At 36.9% G+C, this 23,209-nt stretch overlaps 1 protein-coding gene across 1 annotated transcript in view; it reads left to right on the forward strand.

Moving 5' to 3' along the window:
- The window catches only part of LOC121425193 (anaphase-promoting complex subunit 4-like), a 37,710-nt gene extending 17,189 nt beyond the window's left edge, over positions 1 to 20,521 (forward strand). Inside the window, exons 5-21 of the mRNA XM_041621197.1 lie at positions 529 to 594; positions 1,581 to 1,689; positions 2,194 to 2,304; positions 4,262 to 4,345; positions 4,878 to 4,964; positions 5,541 to 5,725; positions 6,673 to 6,773; positions 7,899 to 7,950; positions 8,655 to 8,757; positions 9,302 to 9,358; positions 10,077 to 10,316; positions 11,268 to 11,359; positions 12,285 to 12,386; positions 13,889 to 13,984; positions 16,575 to 16,763; positions 17,991 to 18,090; positions 19,164 to 20,521. Of these exons, the coding sequence (XP_041477131.1) occupies positions 529 to 594; positions 1,581 to 1,689; positions 2,194 to 2,304; positions 4,262 to 4,345; positions 4,878 to 4,964; positions 5,541 to 5,725; positions 6,673 to 6,773; positions 7,899 to 7,950; positions 8,655 to 8,757; positions 9,302 to 9,358; positions 10,077 to 10,316; positions 11,268 to 11,359; positions 12,285 to 12,386; positions 13,889 to 13,984; positions 16,575 to 16,763; positions 17,991 to 18,090; positions 19,164 to 19,301 (1,912 nt within the window). The 3' untranslated portion in view covers positions 19,302 to 20,521. The remainder of the gene's footprint in view (positions 1 to 528; positions 595 to 1,580; positions 1,690 to 2,193; positions 2,305 to 4,261; positions 4,346 to 4,877; positions 4,965 to 5,540; positions 5,726 to 6,672; positions 6,774 to 7,898; positions 7,951 to 8,654; positions 8,758 to 9,301; positions 9,359 to 10,076; positions 10,317 to 11,267; positions 11,360 to 12,284; positions 12,387 to 13,888; positions 13,985 to 16,574; positions 16,764 to 17,990; positions 18,091 to 19,163) is intronic.
- Positions 20,522 to 23,209: the final 2,688 nt, after the last annotated feature.

The following is a 23,209-nucleotide window of genomic DNA, read 5'->3' on the forward strand; positions in this document are numbered from 1 at the left end:
ACAGTGGAAATGCAGAGCACGCGAGGTTTCTTTAGATAGGTGCAGCTCTGTGCATGAGCCGCTGGCGGCGAGTGCCCAGTGTGCACCATCTGAAGAATCTGAGATTTCTCTACATTTATTGTTACGCATGACAGAGCAAGTGCATTATTTGTTCTATAAAAAAGCAACATGTCGCAGTAACAAATTCTTAAAAAGTTACAATACAGTTTTGTTGGACTTCTCCTGGAATTCTACCGCACTGGTTTGCTTGAGCGTGCACTGTCAATTTTCATTGCATACCTTTTGTACTGCCGTGCAGTGCACCAAAAAAGTTGGATGTCATGTGATGCGTATTGGCCAATGGCAATGCTTGAAATAATACACCTATTTTTTAACAAGATATATGGCACTATGTGAATGCCTATTACAATATTCATATCATGGCAAAGGTGTCTGTTCTTTTTCACAGTTGGGGCTCTTCCTTTTTTCACAGATGACTGATGAAATAAAGATTAAACTCTTATCCATAATTATTTCTTTTTCTTGCAGTTCATCTATCAAGAGTTACATTGATGACAATGTAGAAGATGCAAAGAAGCTCAAGGAACAGAAGAGGTAAGGAATGCTTCCTCTACAAAAGAATTAACTGCTTTTTTGGCCAAAGTATCATATTCTGATGAATGGATATCAAAAAATTGTAATGCAATGAAATTGATTTTAAGGTAATGTCCCTTTTCTATCTATTACATCACTATTAAACAAGAAAAGTTGACAAAGGGCTGAGGAGAAGGGTATTGAGGCCATTACATAAGGCAGGTTATTATGTCATGGGACCCGGTGGCCTTAGATTAATATTTGAAAAATATTTTGTTGGTGTACTTGATCATTTGGTCCTTGATTATTTGCTTTAGATATGGTGTATGAGGTGTATTAAATTGAAGGGTTTGCCTGAGAAAGGCCAAAAATTTTGTCCCTAGTTTTAACATTACAGTTTATAAGAACCATTCACCATTTGGAATTTTTTCAGAGATATGTACAGATCCTGATAAAACGCTCTTGGACAGGTATCAGTTTTCACTTCAAAACTGAAGTATATAAAGGTCAAGTCCACCCCAGAAAATTGTTGATTTGAATCGATAGAGAAAAATCAAACAAACATAGCGCTGCAAATTTCATCAAAATCGGATGTAAAATACGAAAGTTATGACATTTTTAAGTTTCGCTTATTTTTCACAAAACAGTTAAATGCACAACTCAGCAATATGCAAATGAGAGAATCGATGATGTCCATGACTCACTATTTTTTTGTATTGTTTGAATAATACAATATTTCAATTTTTACAGATTTGATAATAAGGATCAACTTAACTTAAACACAAACTGTTAAAATAATGGTAATTACACATGTTCAGGGAGAAATAAAAATTTGTTGCACTTGACATTTGAAATTAAGCGAAAGTTTCAAATGTCATAACTTTTTTATTTTACATCCGATTTTGATGAAACTTTCAGTGTTTTGCTTGTTGGATTTTTCTCCTTTTTTCATATCAACTTTTGGTTGGGGTGGACTTGTCCTTTAATGAATTTTGCTTCATGAACAGATTGAACATGCTAGCAGTGGGATGTCATGGCGGAACCCTGACTCTGCTTGCTTTTGGAGTAGCACCAATCGTCAATGTAGATATGTCACAGTTCATTCAAACAACCAAGGTAGGTAAACATATATTCATCCAAAATAATGTATTACAGTATTTTTAGTTCCTAGTCCTTGGAAAGACTCGCCACTTGGTGTAATGTCAACCATTTCCATGCTCGTCCATACTTACTAGCATGTGAACCTTCAAACATTATCTTTCCTGTTTTTGTTTGTTTATCTTTTTTACTGCTGATATTTTTGTTTCTTGTTGTTTCCTGCATGTTTATGTTTTATTAAAATATTCCTCTTTGATTGTTGTTCCGCATCTTCCGTAAAGTAATCTGCAATATATTTATATCAATCTTGCTTGTGTGTGTATGTAGTTTATGACTGAATATCTTTTAAAAAAAAGTTATATCAAATCATCTGTCTTCAATTATATATCTTGTTTGTTACATATGATGGTTTCTTATTGGATCATATGATTTGATTTTTTTGCAGCTGGACAGAATAGATCATTGAACATTGAATATTTGCCAATTGTAATGTAAAATAAACAATTGTTGTTTTGTGTACAGTGTGGAGATTTCCTTGGTGCTTCTCTGTCATCAGACCTACGCACTATCTCCATCATTGTGGAGTATTCCAATGAAGAGGATATCACTGAGATTTACCAGTCTCTACTCACAGTAAGTACAGCATTACCTCAGGCGATGGTTCGTGTAGGCTCCACTACACTTCACTACCTCCTCCGCTACACCTACCCAAACCATTGGGCGATAAGTACTCGCTCTCCAAAAACAGTGAAAACTGGGTTTCTTTTTGGTAAAAAAGGCGACTCATCATTTAAAAAAAAACATTAAGCGTACTCTAAAGTGACTAAACTTACCATTAGATTCAGACTCACTCCTTGCCCTTTCTTGTAAACGACACAGTGATTTGAAGCCGGTTTGCAGTTCCCCACACGTATTTATTCACTGCCAAATCCAAAATGGCGAACGCGAATTGCGCATGACCCACACACAATTAGTGGAGTGGAGCCTACATGAACCATCGCCTGAGGTTGTACAGCATATACATTCTGGGTAATTCCATTAATAATCAACCATGTACGTGTGTCCAACATCCATTTCATCCATTCTTACTTCACTCTATGAACTGCTTGAACCATAATATATTGAGAACTTTACAACTTGTTATATGAACTGGAATACAAAGACATTATTTCAGAAAGGTCCCTTATTTAGAGGGTCAAATTTACATATTTTATGGAATTAGCCTTCATTTATAAAGCCTATTTCAGGCTGGGTTATATTGGTCATAACATAGTCAGGAGAGGTTTCACCTCGTACTTGCTAATGAAAATATTTTTATCGTTGAAATTGTTAATATGTATAATTCTAATGCCCTCCCGGATTTTTGTTTATTTCTTGAAATAAAGGAAATTGAATAATTATGTATTATACAATTAATGCACATTTATGAGTGTGTTATGACGATGCAGCACACTCGAGGGTATTTACAATTATGCGAAAGCAAGAGGCGCTTGCGCCGAGTGCTTTTGCATCATATTGTGAATGCCCGAGAGTTGCTCGCATCGTCACTAACATCACGAATCTTAAAATGTGCATTAATTGTTTTATAAAACGGGTCGGCAAAATGATTTTTTCATGGAAATCTTGTTCAAATCCCTCCAACTTGTGTACGATCGCACAGACGTACGAAGAGATCACAAGACTGTCAATTATGACATCACAGGCGTATCTACTATGTGCGCCTAAGTAAGCGCATCAAAATCCTAGCCAGCCTCTTTTACTGAACGCGTATCAGTTTTTACGCGCTACTGGAACTAATGCTGCACAAAAATTGCACGGTGTTGCACAAAAAATGCACAGTGCTGCACGAAAAATGCACGACTGGAAGGTTGCGCATAATTAAAGCATGAACACGTGACTTGAATACGCACTCACCATTGGCTACATCCTTGAACCCGTTTTATAAAAGATGTTAATAGTTCTGACACAGTTTTCCCCTTCTCCCCAATTGCATGTAATAAAAAATGAAAAGTATTCATTTTTAAAATAAAGGAAATTGAGTTGTTTTATTTTTGACTGAACACCAGAATGTGAGGATCTCCAATGTTTTCCAAATGTTTTCAAGAAATTATTGGACTTGTGATACAAACTGCTCAAGAAGTATATATCTCTCTCTTTGTTTCTGGTTTTCAGATTTATTTTCTTTGTCCTCGCTTGCAAAATATTATGTATGTACAGTAGACCATGCATAGGTCGACCTTCCATAAGTCAAATACTCCGCCCAAATCGTAGCAATATTTCAGAATAGAATATGCAAATCGTGTGTTATTAACATCTTTTAAGACGAGTTTCACCAAATTGAAACAAATTTTTGTGGTCTGAAGAGCTTCAGCTTAAGCAGAGTCATCTGGTGGGTGTTTCATGAAAGTTGTCAGCAATGACCAAATTGTCAGTGCTGACAATTTCGGCGAAATCCTTGGTGTTGATTGGCTTAGAGGCGCTGGCCTCTGACTGTTGCTATGGTAACTGTCTGAGAAAGACAACCTGTCAGTGCTGACAACTTTCATGAAACAGTCCCCTGTATATCTCATGCCTTCTTCCAATGTAACAGCTTGACTGTGTTCTCCTGGCTTCAAGGCATCAAGAAATTTCAAGATACGCTAAGAAGTTTGGCAAGATACGGACTCTCATGGAGGTAAGCATTAGTGCAAGTTTGATTTTTTGCTATTATTATACCTCTTGTTACTGTAGATGGTTTCTTTAGGCATTTTGTTGTTGGGTTATCCATTCCTTTGTTTCCTTGCAAAGAACTTTTTGACTGGTGAACTTCAAAATTGGTCCAAGTAAGATAATAATGATCTGATTAGTTTTGGGGGGTATCAAGATCAAAGGTAACAAGTCATTGATGCCATCGTATATCTTGTTCTCGCAATTACCTGGGAACCATTAAGGTATCAACTTTCTCTGTAATTGTCATATTTTTCTTTAAAAATGGTCCTTTGAATATTTACCTTACAAATGTGACTGTAGGTGGAGGAAGAGGTACTCTTTCAGATAGCAAATTTTCTCAATTTTATTTTTTTAAGCCAGTTGACAAGTTTGGTTTATTGCAGAGAATGTTGCATGGGAGCTCACTGAGTTTTGAACTAGATAGTAACACATGAAGAAAATGACCTTCCAAAGACAAAAATAAATATTAAGTATCTTGTGTGATTTGTTTTCTTTAGTACTTAGAGGCAACTTTGAAGGCAGTGACTGAGGCCAAGGAAGACATTCTCATTGAAATGGAAAATAAGCTCACCAAATATGCACAGGTAAAATAATTGGATGTTGTTCGAAAGTGCTTAGTTCAGAGGGAAATTTTGTGTGTTGTCTGTCTGATTGTATATTGATGATCATAATGTGATGAAAGATTACTAACATCTTGATTGAAAATTGTATGTCAATAACTTTATTAAAGCTGGAAATATTGATTCAATAAAGCCTTTTTTTAGGGACCACTCCTATAGAATGATGCTTTATCCTTGCTTTGTCAGTTTGAGTAAAGGTCTCTGGTGACCTATTCATATCTTGGCTGGGTTGATAATAAACCTTGTATCTCAAAATTAACAAATTTTGTAGGCAGCTGAGACAAGGCAGTGTTTTAAAAACATAGCATTGGTGGCAGTCTTATATTGTCTTAAAACAGTCTTCTGATACCTGTCAAGAACTCTTTTGAGGCATGAGAAGGTTGCTACCCATCTTATAACTCTAAAACCTAGCTTATTCTTACCTGTCATTAAAAATATTTAAATTTTGAGATAGAAGGTTTTATCAACCCAGCCATGACATGTGTTTCCCTGCATTCCTTGTATTACTCCTATTTGTAATTCATTGGTTCTCGATAATAGCAAAAGCCTACAGAAGAATCTTTGAGCGATGAGTTCCTTCAGTTGCTACTATGGGGGAAGGCTAGTCCTGAACTACAGCAGTTCCTGGTCCATGATCTCACTGAGAAAGGCCTTAAGAAGTTAGACCAGTCTGTAGAGAACTCCTATGTCAGCATCCAAAAGCTAGTACTCAAGCACATACACAGGTGAATACACTTTGTTTCTATTTGGGTGTGTTTATGCTTCCATTGCTAGGACAGAATCAGCGATTTCAAACGTCGATTCAAAACGGCGATTGTAAACGTGGTTCTGGGAGTGCTGTTTATGCTTAACTTTTCAGAGGCAAATCACGATCTCCAGCTGGCTTCGCATCGTAAAGCGAGGTCAAATTGGGAGCGCCTTTTTTCGAAAGTTTTTTTTTTAGTGTTGTTATTACGTGGAGATAACACGGAGCAATGCGACTGTATTTGCCCACAGATTTTCATGTCAGCGGAAGCATGTACCAAATGACGTCATTTAAACACGTTTACGATTGTGGTTCCATTTATACTTCCACAGAAAGCCTGATTCTGGTCAAACGACGTTTACAAACGCACCTTTTTGTGAGTTTACGATCGGCGTTTTGAAACAGCATTTAAATGAAAGTAAGCATGGACGCAACCGTGTTTTGGACTAATCACGTTTGGAAACGCTGATTCTGGCCTGAAAAGTGGAAGCATAAACACGGCCTAACTATAGCATTTATTCTCCTGAACAAACTCTCAAATTTGCTTTAGATTGTCACTATTTTCAGGAATTAGATAGTGTGCTGGCTCACACCTTTGCGTTTTGGGCTTTTATTCAGCTGTTGATTGCCGACACAGACAAATACAGTCAAACACAATGCAATGAAAGAAGCTTATTCGAGGTCAATGCACTTACCAATGCAGAGGTCTTGCATTCTATAGCTTAGTAGTTTATAATTCAAAAAAAGCATCTGCACGTAAATGCAACCAAATTCTATTGAGCAAAAGTGATTGACCCAAGCAAATATATTTGTTAGTACGTACTCATTGTTGGGCGTAATGCATCGGTTCACATTTTATTCAAATTCATAAGTGATGTGCTAAAAATGATTCATATTTTCATCACTTAATCTGCGTCTTCTCTTTAGTGTTGGACGATCTCTATTGTTCCAGTTGAGTGAATTGAAGGGTATGGCTTTGTGGTATGACAAGTATGGCATGCTGGGACTCAGTGCAACAGCTATCCAAGGTTAGTGTATTCATATCTCTTGGTTTTGATAATAATAATGATTATACTTGCCTTTTATAGCACTAACACTTACTATATTGAAGTCTCTAAGCGCTCAAAATAATGCAACATAATTACCCTGGCTTTAGCAGAGTTGATATTATGCACATTGAATTTCAAGGAATACATTCCTGCCAGTTACCCATTTGCCCCACCTGGGTTGAATGCAGCACATCATGGATCAATTTCTTACTGAAGGAAATTACACCATGGCTGGGATCAAACCCACAACCTGTTTTTCAAGGTCCAGAGACCAATCCACTGGGCCATAACACTCCTCTCAATTCTGTCTCACTTGATATTACATTGTCAGAGTTGGGGAGCGTTTCATGAAAGGACTTGTCGGACGTTTTATCCGACAAGTCCTGTTTTATCCGACAATCACCGTAGCAACAGTACCTCTCAGCCAATCAGATTCAAGGAAAGATGTCAGATCTGACCACTTGTCGGACAAAAATATTGATGAAACGCTCCCCAGGATGTGAATGCTCTGAATGTCTAAAGAAGCATTTAACATTATCATTAAAAATTTGAAATATTTAGATAGAGGCCATTTGTGAAATGCTAAGTAAAACACATGAAAAGTCTTTAGAACAAAATTATTGCAGTTATTTGAAATCCTAAATTCAAGAAATGTAGGGGGATTTCATTTTGGAAATGTTGTTAGTATATTGATATGATCCTGTGATATAAATCCAGTTTCTTTCAAACTGGAAGTTCAATTCAATAAACATTTATGTACAGCCAACCCGGATTATCTCAACTTCTAATTTCGCTTTATGAACTATTCGAGCCTTTCAGATTTGAGAACATCAAAATTATTTTATATGAAATAGAAAACAGAGAAAAACAATGTTAGGAAGGCTCATCATGTCAGAGGTTGGACATACTTAATAAGATTTCCCAAATTTCATGTTTTAATTGACAATATGATTTTTTGATGTGTTATAGGTTTCTAAGTCGTGTATTCTTTTTTCTCACAGTATTTTTCAAAGACAATTATGGTGGTTTTAATTTCTAAATCTTATCCAAATTTCAGCATATTGGGATTTTGATTTCAAACTGTTTATATTATTTTTACTTCAGATGCCATCAATGCAGTGGGCTCTTTCATGTTGAAAGCTAATGAACTGCTGCAGTAAGTAGAAATTTGATGATTGTTGTATTTTTCAATATTCTTAAGGGTTTTGTTTGCAATTTTTGAGCATAGGCAGTGCGAAGTGGTGGAACTTATCATGGTTCGGGAAAGAAATATGTCAAACAATATTGCAAGGTAAAATTTAGCGTGGAGTATGCATATTGAAGGTGCAATGATCTGATTGGATTTTGGGATGAGGTCAAAGGACATGGTCATAATATCTCTTTCTCATGATAATTGAAGAACGTTCTTAGAGATCAATTTCAAACGTGACTCATGTATGCTACTATTATGACAACTTTGCTCTCAGCTGGTCAATGGCTATGATGTTGGTGCTGTTATCATTTTATTCTGAATTGTTTGTGTCTTTTAACTAATTTGTGAGGAGGTCCCCTGGTTTCAAGTTTGCATTTTTTGTCTTTATAAAGGCCCTTTTCAAATGAGTTCTTATTCAAACAAGCTCAATAATTTTACATGTGTGTGAAATTACCCTTGTTATAAAAGCAGTGATTTTTTTTCTTCTCAAAAAGAAGTATGATATGAGCTTGCCCGTTTTCTCTAGATATTGAAGCAAATAATATCAAAAGAATTGTAAACTGAAAATATTATCTAGTGTCAGAGGTTGTGATTGTCTTTCATTGACTATTTCTACTTTTCTATTCAGCAATACATTGATATTTATTTCTTTGTTCAAACCGTTACAGAGTAATAGAAAGTAGCCTTAAGAACTTCAAAGCCTTCTTCAGATGGCTGTATGTAATTGTTATGCAACTCATGGAAGAACCTATCCAACAAAGCATTAGCAAGGTGAGTCCAGTGGGGGAGAGAAGGGGGGTTACACATGATAGCATTTGTAGAGCAATTCTTGGCTAGTGGGCATTCTTCCTATAAAAATGACCTGAAAAGAATTTGGGGTTCCATGACATTTGCTCCGCTTTAGATTCCACCCACTTAACTAATGACTAACTTCAAATCTTGATTTAACACTATACCCTACCCTAAACCTAACATAAAACCCTAATGCAACCCTAACCCTACATCTTAGAAGACATAAAGCCTGGAGCGATTGTCGCAGGAGCAAACGTCTCCCAATATGTAGGCTCACAATGAATATTTATACTTTGCCAATAAATGTTCCCTTTAAGTATCTTGTTTCTGTTCAATTAAATTTATTAACTTTTTAAAATACATAGAAATTATATACAATCAAATGTGGCTGGGGAGATACAGTGAAGCCTATGGCTTTGTAAACATAGATTCCCCTTTGATGAGGAAAGAAGTGTAACATTCTCTAGTAATGAAAAACTCTGATAATTGCATGTGTTTGATTTTATCCCTTTTGTTTTTTTAGATGTATCAGAGGGACATCAATTTTGTTGCAGACTTCCTTGCAGAAAATTTCACAGATGTAAGTAGCCATTATAACTTCTTGCACTGCTTACCTTTGAATGGAAATACCAGCGTAGTAAATACATGAGGGTAACAGGCAAATTTTCCCTCATGGCAGCCCAAATTTCCCCCAAATGCATGCTTCGGAGCGACCATTCTTTCTCGAGTCGCCCCAAGATCTGATTCAAACAATATTCAAGATTACTTAGAAAATCAATATTTTAACTGTGGTAGAAGAATAATATTTGCTTTCACTGCACTATTACATTTTTCCCCTGAAAATATTTCTTCAAATGAATAAATAGCCCCAAAAATTTTGAAATGCCTCATTGTGGTAAGGAAAAATAGCCCCTAAAAAATGACAATTATTTTTTACCCTGGTATTTGGTATTTTTCATCATCAAACTTGATATGTCATTTGTTGTTTAACAAGCAGAAAGAAGACAATGATAATTGATCCCATTGTATAGCATAGATAATTTATTGAAATGATTAGTATTTCTTAAAACAAGGTATCATATTATCACCCCCACTATAAAATCTGAGCAACCGTGCAGACAAATAATCCTACTGGATACTCATTTAAAATGGATTAGGTGCAGCACTCGCAGAAGTATTGTATTTTTTTCATTAATTTGTGAGAAGGGACAGACCAAGATAAATAAAGTTGGGAAGTAACCTCGCACAAAATTACCCACCATCGTACATTTACTCATGCCCCCCCCACCCTGCTGTAGGAGCCCAGCTTAGACGTGACTAAATCAGGCTTCACATTAGAGAGAGTTGGGCAGTACCTCAGGAAAGAAGACCTTCAGTTCCCAGTCGCGACGGCTCCGAACTCATGGCAAGATTTTGTCGCCTCCACACCCAGCCTCCGTGATAGTGATCTACTCTTTCCATGGCAACGTGAGAGGTCGCTGAGCCAGCTTCATGATGTCGTGAAAGATGCTGTGGACCATGCCCTAAGTCGACCTCAGGTTGCTTGAAATTTTTTTTTTTTTCAAAGTAATCGGAAGGGAGTGATGCAGGCCATCTATTTAAGTGTGTGTTAGGGGCATCAATATAAAAAAAATGGATAGAGCAACAACGCACTCTTGTTAGAACACTGGGGAGACTAAAAGTACTTTTAGAGGTCAAGAGCTCCATGCTTTTTCTCTTGTGTGTGCATGTGTGTTTTATGTGTTGTTTTATGCATTGGTATGGCCCCAATGGTACTTATCATTGTATCATGGTGTACTATTCTTGTGCGCATTTTAGGTCACATGACCAAGGTCAAAAGTCAATGAACTTAGGCCATAATGGGGGTATCTGTTGAATTACCATCATAACTTTGCAATTTTATTGATCTGACTTTTTTAAACTTGGACATAAGAGTAATCAAGTATCACTGAATATCCTGTGTGAGTTTCAGGTCACATGATCAAGGTCAAAGGTCATGCGAGGTCAATGAACTTTGGCCACATTAGGGGTATTTGTTGAATTCCCATCCTATTTCTGTAAGTGTATTGGTCTAGTTCATAAAACGTGGAAATAAGAGTAACCAAGTATCACTGAACATCTTGTGTGAGTTATAGTAGTTTTCAAAGTCAGCACTGCTGCTATGTTGAATCGTGTGATGCAGGTGAGACGGCCAGAGGCATTCCACTTGTCTATATTGATCGTTTGGGTGGGGCAGGGGGGATGTGTTGTTGGGATGAAGTAATTTCAACACAATCACAAAAACAGTCATTGTAAGATGAATTTCATATTTATATTAAAAAAATTCTAACATCAAGAATATACATGTACATACATTTTGTTTTTTTTTCAATGTGACTGAGCTCTGTGCACAGTAGGTTCAGGGAAATATAAATTGTATCTGTTGTATTCTTGTTATCAGACGGCTTAGGGAATAGTATTGATATAATTATTTTCCATGTCTTCCACAGAGTGTTGGAGGTGAATCTCTTACATGCAGGGAGTCTTTCACATTGGACAAGAGATCAGAAACTGATGAACCAGAGTACAGAACACTTTCACAGTAAGTTAAAGCTCAGTTTAGATATCTCTATGACCCATATTTATAAAACCTGAAGAAATCTAGTTACTAGTTTAAAAAAAAACTTCTAAAAATTTGACAGCTTCCACTTTCAAATCTTTACTTAAACCCTTTTTTTTTATTTCTTAGTTGTAAAATAGCATGTGAAAATTATTTTATTGATACCCGACTAATTAAGTTTACATTTTGCATGATCAAATAATTCTTTAAGACTTGTAGTACTGTAATGTATACCTAGAGAGGCTTATTTTTTGTTATGTTATGATATGTATTTTCTTTTTTTGAAAGTCGCATAGTTTATATTTATTATGCCCTTCATTAAATGATGTCTTATTGTTATTGTCAAGTAATTTCATTGGTTGCAGCACTCATTTAGGTCATTATTAGACTTATTAAGGTTTCATTAATATGGTCCTAGGTGGGTGTTTCATAAAGCTGTTCGTAAGTTCAGAGTGACTTTAAGAACGACTGGTGATCCTTCCTTGTGGTAAATGGTATACACAAAAATGTTCATTGCCGATGGTTTAGCGTGCAAGAAAGGTTCACCAGTCATTCTTAAGGTCGCTCTTAATAACTTACAAACAGCTTTATGAAACAGCCCCCAGTCTTGTAAAGTTTTAAATTATGATTATTAAGAGGCATGAATACACTTGGGTGGTTATTATAAGTCAGGTTAATGTTACATCAACTATTTTATCCGTCAAATTACCAGATTTGACAACTTTACTTGATTATTATTGGCAGTGAAATATTGCTACTTTGGTAATGTTGGATAAATTGGGACTTGTTGGATAAAACGTCCGACAAGTCTCTTCGTGATGCGCTCCCCTGTTTGACTTCATTACATGATTGTTACCAGAGCTGGAATTTATCTGATTTATCCATGCATCTGATGTTGTTTTATTAGACAAAGCCTCCAAGATCAGAGTAAGCTTCTGACTGTGTTCATGACGGAGCCAGCTCCTACTCGGTGCATCTACTTAACCAGACAAAACACCAAGCCTGACAGGTATGAATTGAGCTTCCAGTACCAGGGCTGTTTCACAAAGATTTAAGTATGACTTCAATGCCAATGCATACAAGATATGCGACGCGCAATCTTATTGATCAATACGCATTAGTGCACATCCTCTTGGTATGATCTGACCAATGTGGCCATGCCTTTTATAACGCACACAACCAGGCATTTAAGTGCAACTCTAATTCATAGTTCAATCTTTATGAAACACCCCACTGGTCACTTATTAAATGGCCTTGGGGGCTGATGTCTTAGCGCTGGCCTTGACCTTGAATGTGGATCTATTGGCCTTCAGGGTTGATGCCTTGACTCCATCACTGCATGATTGTACAAGATTGTTGTCTTTGTCAGTCAGTCAGCAGATCAAAGTTTAAAATCTTGTTTCGTCCCCTTTGAATGGGGGTGGCCGAATTTACCTCACACAACAGTTCCCCTTACATAGTTACTGACAACTTTTTTTCCACTTGCAATTATGGTAGTATTAAGAGCAACAGAAAAGGAGTTAATACATCACACAAACAATATGAGATAATCAATAATTTATTAAAGTTTATTCTCGTCAGTTTTCATGGGAAATTTGACACCACTTAGATGCTCAGCAGGCCGTAACAGCTGATGTCGATCACCCTGAGTAGAATATCATTCATGACCAGTAGACATCGTGTAATGCCACTGGAAATTTCCACCCGGGTAAAAGTCATTATCACGCCTGCTCTTGCCTGACAGTTGCCAGAGGCTAGGCATGCTTAGCCGAAGCATTTCTCGATGATACATTGAGTTTGCTTTCCCAAAAAAAGAGGTCTCTGATAATGGTATTTCTAGTGCTTTTCACAAAGTATGGGGTATCAGCGAACATTAATCCATCGCCCGTAAAAGCTGATACCCATATGACTTTAAAAACATAGAGCTATGCAAGTCGCTTTTGATAGCTTCACACCCTTTGAGATTATACAATTAATGCACATTTATGAGTGTGTTATGACGATGCGAAAGCAAGAGGCGCTTGCACTGAGTGCTTTTGCATAATATTGTGAATGCCCGAGAGTTGCTCGCATCGTCACTAACATCACGAATCTTAAAATGTGCATTAATTGTTTTATAAAACGGGTCGGCAAAAATAATTTTTCATGGAAATCTTGTTCAAATCCCTCCAACTTGTGTACGATCGCACAGACGAAGAGATCACAAGACTATCAATTATGACATCACAGGCGTATCTACTATGCGCGCCTAAGTAAGCGCATCAAAATCCTAGCCAGCCTCTTTTACTGAACGCGTATCAGTTTTTACGTGCTATTGGAACTAATGCTGCACAAAAATTGCATAGTGCTGCACAAAAAATGCACAGTGCTGCACGAAAAATGCACGACTGGAAGGTTGCGCATAATTAAAGCATGAACATGTGACTTGAATACGCACTCACCATTGGCTACATCCTTGAACCTGTTTTAATTGTTGTTAATTCACTATATTTTTTAATTTACCCATATCAGAAGTAGCAGTGATGTAACAGAGATTGTTCAGCTGACCTTTGGAACTCTGGGGAGCTTAGATCCTGATGAAAGTGTAGTCTCACTTGCTGCTGATAGGTATGAAAATGTGTTTTTAAGTATTATAAGTCTCTTGTGTTGTTGCTTTGGGGAGGGATGTCTGTTCTATTGTCAATGCATACTGCCTTTATTTGAAGAACATTGTCATATACTGTTACCATAAAATAATCACTTAATAATTTAAGTTTTATTATCAATTGGTAGCTTCTATAGCACTCCTAGATTTTGATTTGCTGTTAAAGTGGTAGATGCCTCGCATTTCCATTGATGGGCTCCTGGGTTTAGTGTCATATGAAAATTATTATCATTGAAACAGTTTTTAAGCTACTATTTATCTACTAATTTGTGATTGATTCCTGGCTTATAGATATCAAATTTCATGACACAGAGTTCTACCATCTGTAGACACAGTTTCCTCTTTATATGGAGCGTTGTGGCCCAGTGGATAAGTCTTCTGACTTTGAAACAGAGGGTCGTGGGTTCGAATCCCAGCCATGGCGTTATTTCCTTCAGCAAGAAATTTATCCACATTGTGCTGCACTCGACCCAGGTGAGGTGAATGGGTACCCGGCAGGATTAATTCGTTGAATGCATGAGCGCTGAAAGGCAGCTCGTGCTAAAGCCGGGGTAATAATAATAATAACTACGCGCCTTGGAATTGAATATTTCTAGATAGATGGTGCTATATAAATGCTTATTATTATTATTAGGTGTTATTAGGTGGTCTGTCTTTGACAGATCACCTCTTAATTTCGTCAGAATTTTCTTATTACTTTATTTATTTATTTTTAACAATTTTTTGTCGCCAAGTTATCTCAAAATGGACTTGATCAATTTCATTGAATTTCATGTCATCTATAGGATCTGTCATGGACACGTCAAAATAAGCTTTTCAAGGTCATCAGGTCATGATGACGTCATCTAGGCGCCATTTTGTAAAATCACATCAATCATATCTCCATTATCAATTATCAAAAATCAATCAAATTAACATCACATCAACTTTACGTCAAGAGTCATTAGGTCATGTCATCAAAGGTCACCTGGAGGACACGACTCGCGCGTACGCGCGCGTCAAAATTTCAAAATGCTCAAAATCACTTTTTGACCAAAGTAGAGTACGTTTCAGGTCATTTTAAGCATTTCAAAATTTTGCGCGCGCACTTCCGCGCGTAACGCCTTAACGCGACGCAGAAACACCGTTTTTTTTTACATCTTTGCATTGATAATGAAATTTTGAACAATTTGATACCTTGATCAACCTTCTACGACCATTAATGACGAAATTAACACCCGTTGAAGTTTGCAGCACGTGTGCGCGCGAGCTCTCACTGTAGGCCATATATGTGCAAAAACATGCCTATTGAAAATTCACTGTAGCTCTTTAAATAGTCCGTTGACCCCCAATTTTTTTTCATATATCGATAGAGTATTAGTTGCAGATTAGATTTCATGTCACCATCGCCCCTGAATTTGATCATGACGTCATCAAAATGGCGCCTAAACTAAAAATTTCATTTTTTCAAAAATGACGTAATCAAATTTATGCAAATTTGGTTGTAACTTCTTAAATATTGATTATTTTTCGCCCAGATTTCGATATGATGTAGTTTAGAATGTACTCTTTCTCTTTAGTTAACATTAATTTTCGTTTTGAGAAACGCATCATTGCGTAAAACAGCGATGAAAAGAGGCATGTCATTTTTCCTCATTTTGCGTGTAATCTCTATGGGACATGACTTTTTCCCAAAACTAGATTCGACATTCCTCTATTTCGTTAGCCATATCTCCATTTTTTCTTGTCGGTTTTCCCTGAGCTTCTAACATGTTGTAGCTGAGATTCTGGGCTATCGGAAGTGTGCCCTTCATTTTTTGATCAGATGCCGGGATCATGCCCGTATTTCACTTGCAAAATTGGAATTGTAATTCTCAAAATTGCTTACGTGTAATCTCTATGGGGAATATCGTGGCTCAATGGATAACGCATTTGACTTGCTTTCTCGAGGGCGGAGGTTCGAGTCCTGGGGTGAACAAGATGATTTTTTTTTCCCATTTTTTTTTCTTTTTACCACCTCATACATGATCCTTTATGATAATTTAAAGGTACAAAAGTTAAAATTTACCAAGATAAAACAGATTATAATTACTTTTTTTCATATCACATGTATTGTCATACATCATGAGACCCTTTTGCAGTGCTTTATCATCTCCCGTCTTTCACGAGTATTCCATCCATAATGAGCATTCCGTTGTCACCATGAAGATCATATTGATATGCATGAATATGGTAATAGTAATCATGATGCCGAGAATAAAGACAGACCACCTAATTCGTCCGCATGACGAATTAAATTCTAGTTGTTATTATTATTATTATATTTCAAGAGTAGATCCAAAAGGAGTTGTAGATATCAGGGCACTGTTTCATGAAGCTTGTCAGCACTGACAGGTTATAGTTCTTTGTTTCCATAGTAACAGTTGGTGGCCAGTGCTTGTCAGCCAATCATCATCAAAGAGTCTTTGGAACTTTGTACTGGAGTATATTCAATTTTAATGCACATTTAACTATCACATTTACATGTAAAAATGCATTTTTCCTTTTGAAATTAATTAATTGATTTAAATATAGTCATATGGTGCTGGATGCTGCATTCTACGGTGATCACTCCCTCTCGCTCCTTCTACAAGAGGTTAAAGATGATGAGAGTAACAACGGTAAGCCTGTCCTATGTCAGTTGCCACTGGAAGCACTCCAAGCAGAGGCAGAGTTCACTCCCATGTCACAGGTCAAAGGTCATCTATCAACAGGACAAACTGTGTAAGTGGCTTTCTCCTTTTTGTGGGCAAGCTTAAATTTAACAGATATGTGTACTTCCATAATGTTCTCTTGAATTTACAAGGAGAATTAAGGCCACCATTCACATTACAATAAGTCGGACACCAGTTTGGGGGATATCGAGACATGGTACATGAATATCTTAATGTGTGAAGTTCTAAATCATCGTACAATTTTCAAATTTGTGACTATGCTACCATCCTAATTGCAATAAAAGTAAACTCAATATCCAGTTGTAATTACGTCATAGCAGTGGTATGATTGGCTATGATTTAAAATCAATTGGAACTTTACTAAAAAATAAAGGCTTCCAATTGTCCGCAATTGTTTCATTAGTATTCTTACAGTTAATCTGAACCTCTAATTAAAAGATCCTCTTCATTCACTTTTTCAGGAAATGTGCAAAATGCGATTTGTTCCGTGATTGGATATCGGACCAGTCGTAAGGTGTGCAGAGGCCTTACCCACCAGTGAAATAGAATGAATGCCAAATGATGACATTAAATTTAGTTATGATGATTTCACAGTCTGACTAACAATATGCTCTGTTGATTGATTGTAGCCATGTTGAATGACAAATCGTCAGTTTGTTAGACTAATGGGTGTTGCGAGAGACTTGTGATCAATTGCAAGTCTATTTTTTGGTCCCTAAATCAATCATATGTCTTTAATTTTGCAATTGATTACTAATCTGCTTCTTGAAACAGGGTGTGTCATCTGATTTGTTGCAGCTAAAACTGATCAGTTGTAAAGTTACAACAGAATATTTGCTATTGATTGCAAATATTTGCTTGCAACACCCCATTAGAGCTGGGGCCTGTTGCATATAACTTTTTACCTGAGAAACTCTGGTAAAAACTGAAAACTAAGGTTAGTCTGAATTCTGCCATTGACTTTAACACAGGGCAAAAACTCCGGTAAAAACAACCTGAGTTTTCTCAGGTAAAAAGTTTTATGCAACAGGCCCCTGGTCACACCTGTGTGATTCACATAGCATACTGATGTTGATTACAGCAATATTGATCACAACGATGCAAATGGGTTTGCATGACAAATGGCATGTAAGGCAGTGCAACTCAAAATTCTAAAACCCCACTCGAAATAACCGATAATGTTTGAAAAAATAGTGTGTATTGAAAAAGGAAAAAATAGCATTGTATGTATATTTATGATTTCTGATTTATTGATTTGATATTTGTCTTTCTTTAGACCAAGTTTCGATGCAGGACCTCTAGTTACATCCAGGCGGATGGACAATATGAGAGCCGCCAGGCTAGCAGTCAGTGGGTCAAGAAAGGTTGCTTGTGTGGTAAGCAGGCCTACTTATTTTGGATGTTTGATTACGCACACATGCCTGTCAGGATAGGTAATCATGTAGTCAGGATCCGGTTCCTTGAAACAGATAAGACAGAACCATTTGATTAAAGATTACAATGCATTCTATGTGATGTTTACAAAGTTGAAAATTTTCTTAAACCTGCATGAGTGCTTCAGATATTAAGGTTATTACTTTAATACTTCCCCACTCCTTTCAGTTTGAAAGTTCATGTCTAGGTTTGTAGCTATCGATTGTTAATTTGGAATTGTTAAGATATAGTGTCAAGTTGTCTACATTAAGTGTAAAGTGTATCTGAAATTGGCCAAATATTACAGTCACTTTAAAGATTAAAGTCTGTAAAACCAAGATTGATTTTTACTATATCATCATAGATCTATATCTAGTACAGTTTAACAGAACTTTGTGAAATCCTGAATTCCAAGCAGAAAAACGATCACACTGTAGATTGCCAAACAGATACGCGCATGTGGGATCATGTATTATTATTATTGCTTGGAAATACCCAATATTTGAATTTGATTCCTTGCTTATATCGCTAATTTCTTCTATAGCAATTTTCACAATTTCTCCTAGAATCCTTTGGCAAATATTACGGGACGTATTATGATATCACGCTCGGCGCCGTCTGCCTGTCCGTTAACTTTTCCTTGTAAACACAACTTCAGTTTAACTTATACTAGGCTCATATAATTTGGTGTGTATGATACTAGCATATATCCTAACAATTCTATTGATTTTGAGGTCAGAAGGTCAAAAGACAATTTGCCAACTTCCCTTTTTTTTTGCTTGACCATAATTCCATTTTCCGTGTTACTGGCAGGCGTATCATGTGCTTGCCCCAGCAACACCCTTGTTTATGCAAACAGACATCTGGGGGTCATTTGATTGGACTCTGTACAATCTTGTTTTGAAATTGTTACCACAACTTGGCATTTATCTTTAAACTATGTCAGGACAAATGCATCCCACTTTTCCAAGCATGTAAGCCCATAGTGAATCATCTCGTGTTTAGGATCTCTCATTTGTCTTCTTCCCGAATTCAGTTGTTCTCAAACCAGAGGAGGGTGCGTCTCTTTGACATGGATGCCGAGGATGAAGGAGATGATGAGGAAGATGATGACGAGACACAACTAGAGGACACTTCTATGGTGATTGTAGAGGACAATGGAACAGATGGTTGACTTGAAGAGGAGGAGTAAGATGAGGGAGATGGTGAAGACGATGATAAAGAGACACAACTTGAGGACACTTCTATGGTGATTGTAGAGGACAATGGAAAAGATGATTGACTTGCCTCCTCTAGAAAAGGGTGATGAGGAGGAGTGGGATGTGGGAGATGTGAAGACGATGACGATAATGACGACACACAACCAAAGGCCACTTTTATGGTATTTGTAGAGGACAATGAAACAGATGATTGATTCTCCTCATCTAATAGAGAGTGATGATATAGGGAAGGGGAAGGATGAAGAATATGGCTTAATGATATCAAGATGGTGGTGGAAGAGGAGAATGGAACAGGTTATCGACTTTGTCACCTGAACAGGAGGAGGGTGAAAGTAAAGGCAACTGGAGAACAAGGACATATCCATGGTAATATAGGAAAATGGAACAGATGATTGATATGCTGCTCTTAAAAAAAAAAAGATGAAGGAAGAGGATGAAGATGAACCGGGGGGTTGGCTCAGTTGGTAGAGCGTCCGTCTCACAACCGGGAGGTTGGGGGTTCAAAACCCGGTCGCGTCAGACCAAAAGATGGAGTTGCTGCTGCCCTGTTGGGCATTCAACGATTAAAGGGATAGAGCCTCGTCAATCAATCAACTGGGCAAAGCAAGTTTTCTGAGTATTTTATATCTATTTCGAACAATAAAATATGGCTTTTCATGGACATGATGACAAAGTAACACAGATTGAACATATCAAGAGGGTAGTGATAGAGTAGAATGAAACAGATGATTGACATAACCTTGCAAAAGAGTGATGAGGAGGATGTCGACAATCAACCAAATTGAAGATTTGTCATCGGTTGTGGACTTGTCACATGTCGGACTCTCATAAGCTATTCAGTAACTGTCATTGTCAGGTTAGCCATGATGAAATATCTTGAGCAAGCAATGATTGACAATAGAACGTCCCAATGGTCATAATCACCCCCTCACCCCCCCCCCTCCCATTATTGAAGTTGTAATTCATCAGAATAATTTTGACCTATTCAGAAGAATAAAGTGCATGTGAATGAATAGGTGTCAGATTCCTTCCCTATGATTTGGAACTGAAAATGAATAATTTCTCACGCTGTATTAATTTTGAAAGGTCAGGTATACTGTGATTTCATAAGGAGTAAGCCTGAGTCATATCGATTATTTTGAAAACCGGTGTTCGACAGCTCTAATTCGATCGAATATTGAAGGCGGGGAAAATTTAGTCTTTTGTTTTTGCGTCGATGCGATGCGCTTTGCATATGCACTACGCACTGACGGTATGCGCTGGCATTGGCCGGGTGAGCGTTGCACAAGCAGATGACAGCAAAGTTCGTTTGTATTTTCCATGATCACAAAACACACAAAAAAAGGCCGGGGACCAAAGCAGAATTCTTCCCAAAATATCTTCAACAATGATATTTGAAGATGACAACATATAAGTTAAAAATGAAACAATAATAAAGACATGAATCACGCAGAGTCGATCCGAATGATTTTCGGTCAACTAGCATTTGCAGTCCATTCACCAGCCCCATCCGCAGCTCCGTACACTCACTCTCCCGAAACGACAGGCGTGCTTGACGTCAGCGCCAGCAAACAAGTGCAATCAACGGAGAGCGCTGTAACTTGCCTGAGATTGTGTAGTTGGATTCAAAATGAGCTCCAAATAAATTTATGGGAATAAATACGTAATTTTCTCTGGATGGCCATTTGAATTGCTATTCAATGCTGATATAACGATTGTGAGGAAAGATTGTGGAATATGAGTTATGACGATGTTCGAGAATTAAACCTGACAATGACAATCCAGTTTTTTAGACGCAATTGAGCATGCGATCAAAATAAATACGAATGTTTCAAATCGAGCCCTAAATTCATCTAAATTATTACGATTTAACAAGATTTTATGGTCATACTAAGAATATTGACGATGTCAGCAAAGTATGTTATGTTCATATGGAAGCATTAATACTGGCCGGATTTTTCTATTGTTATTCCATCTCTGGATGGACGTCTCCTCCATCCAAGCTCCGAGAAAATAAGCACAATGCGCATGCGTGTTCAATGACGTATGACATATTTTCCCATTCATGAAATCAGAGCCCGGGAATCAGAGCCCAAAGTTGGGCACAAACTAGCTTCAAATTGATGGGGAAAAAAAATCAAACGCAATTTTCTCTGTTTTGTCATGTAAAATGTTATTACATGGTGATATTACGAACTTGAACAGAGTTTTTGCATGTAGACAATGTTCGAGAATCAATCCTGATGTGATGATTATTTTTTTAGACAAGTGCACTAGCTCGAAGTCAAGTCGATCGTCATGAGATGTCCGCCATTGAAAATTGAAACGAAATACAAACGTTTCACATCAAGCTCTAAATTCATATTAATGATTATCATATGCAAATTATTGTTAAATATTACGATTAAATAATGTTCTATGGTCATGATATTAATATTGTTCATGAAAGCAAGATTTATTTTACGTTGATCGCGTCAATTTCCGGCCATTTTCTGGTTTGATTAAAGAAGAGTACTGCGCATGCACGATGGCCATGACTTCCATTCATGAATTCATCGTGCATAAATTATCTCGGCACGAGCAGACGAGTAAGACTCGAACTATGATCGAAATAAACTTCAAATTAATGGTGAATAGCATCATAATTACTCAATCGGTTTCATTTTGGGGGCAATAGAAATCAAGTAAGTAGTATTAAAGTTGGGCATTACTGATATTTTGATGATTGATTGTGTAAACCAAACGAATCGGCCGGCCGACGTATTTTTTTTTCGATGCATCGATTTTGCAAAATCTGCACCGGTGTTCGATGACATCGATCGAACACCGATTTTAAAATCGATTCGACTCAGGCTTAATAAGGAGAGATCTTAATATGCAGTAAAATTCATTAAATGAAAAGAATGTTGATGTCTAACCCTTGTTTTGTCATTGTGTCATAATACATTAATTACAAGTGAGTGTGCAGAACACAACCTCTTAAGAAGAATAATTACAAGTCAAGGTAGATTTTTTAGATCAGATCGTGCATAGCATTTTTTTTCTGCAGTCAAATTTTTCCTTAGTCACACATATTACTGTGATCCCAAGAGATTTGACTTTGGCCAACCTGCCCAGGGGCGTTTCGTAAAAATAAGTTAAGAGTGACTTTAATAATAATAATAATAACTAGCATTTAGTACGCTCTCCATAGTTAACTATATCACAGCGTTTACAAACGAGTTTAAACAAGAGTACATAATAATTACAATAAAAATACATTCAAAAGAAATTAATCAGAAAAGAGGTATGTTTTTAGAAGTTTCTTGAATTGATCTGAAGAGTTTGATGATTTAATGAAAGTGGGTATGTTGTTCCATTCTTTAGAAGCAGTAACACTGAATGTGCGATCACCTGATTTTGTACGAGTTTTGGGTATGGCAAGCAAATATGGGTCTTTAGATGATTGGAGATTAGGGCGAGTTGGTCTATGGGAAGAAAGGCTATCTTTGATATATTTTGGCATCTGGTTATTAAAGGCTTTGAAGACAAAAAGAAGTAATTTAAAGACAATTCTCTTCTTTACTGGGAGCCAATGAAGAGATTTAAGTAAAGGGCCAGGATCATGACGTCAGTCCACCCTAAAGATAATACGGGCTGCCCAGTTTTGTAAACTTTGTAGGCGCTTCAAATACACTTGGGGAACAGATGTTAATAGGCTGTTACAGTAATCTAATCTGGACAAAATATGACAACGAACAGCACTGTGGCAGGTTTCTTCAGTTATGTACTTTCTTATCTGCGATATGTTTCTCAGATGGAATCTGACAGATTTACATAATTGATTAACTTGTTCTAACATATTCATATTACAATCAAAGTA

Source organism: Lytechinus variegatus, chromosome 12 (genome assembly GCF_018143015.1).
Source record: "Lytechinus variegatus isolate NC3 chromosome 12, Lvar_3.0, whole genome shotgun sequence".
In the NCBI taxonomy this organism is placed as follows: Eukaryota; Metazoa; Echinodermata; class Echinoidea; order Temnopleuroida; family Toxopneustidae; genus Lytechinus; species Lytechinus variegatus.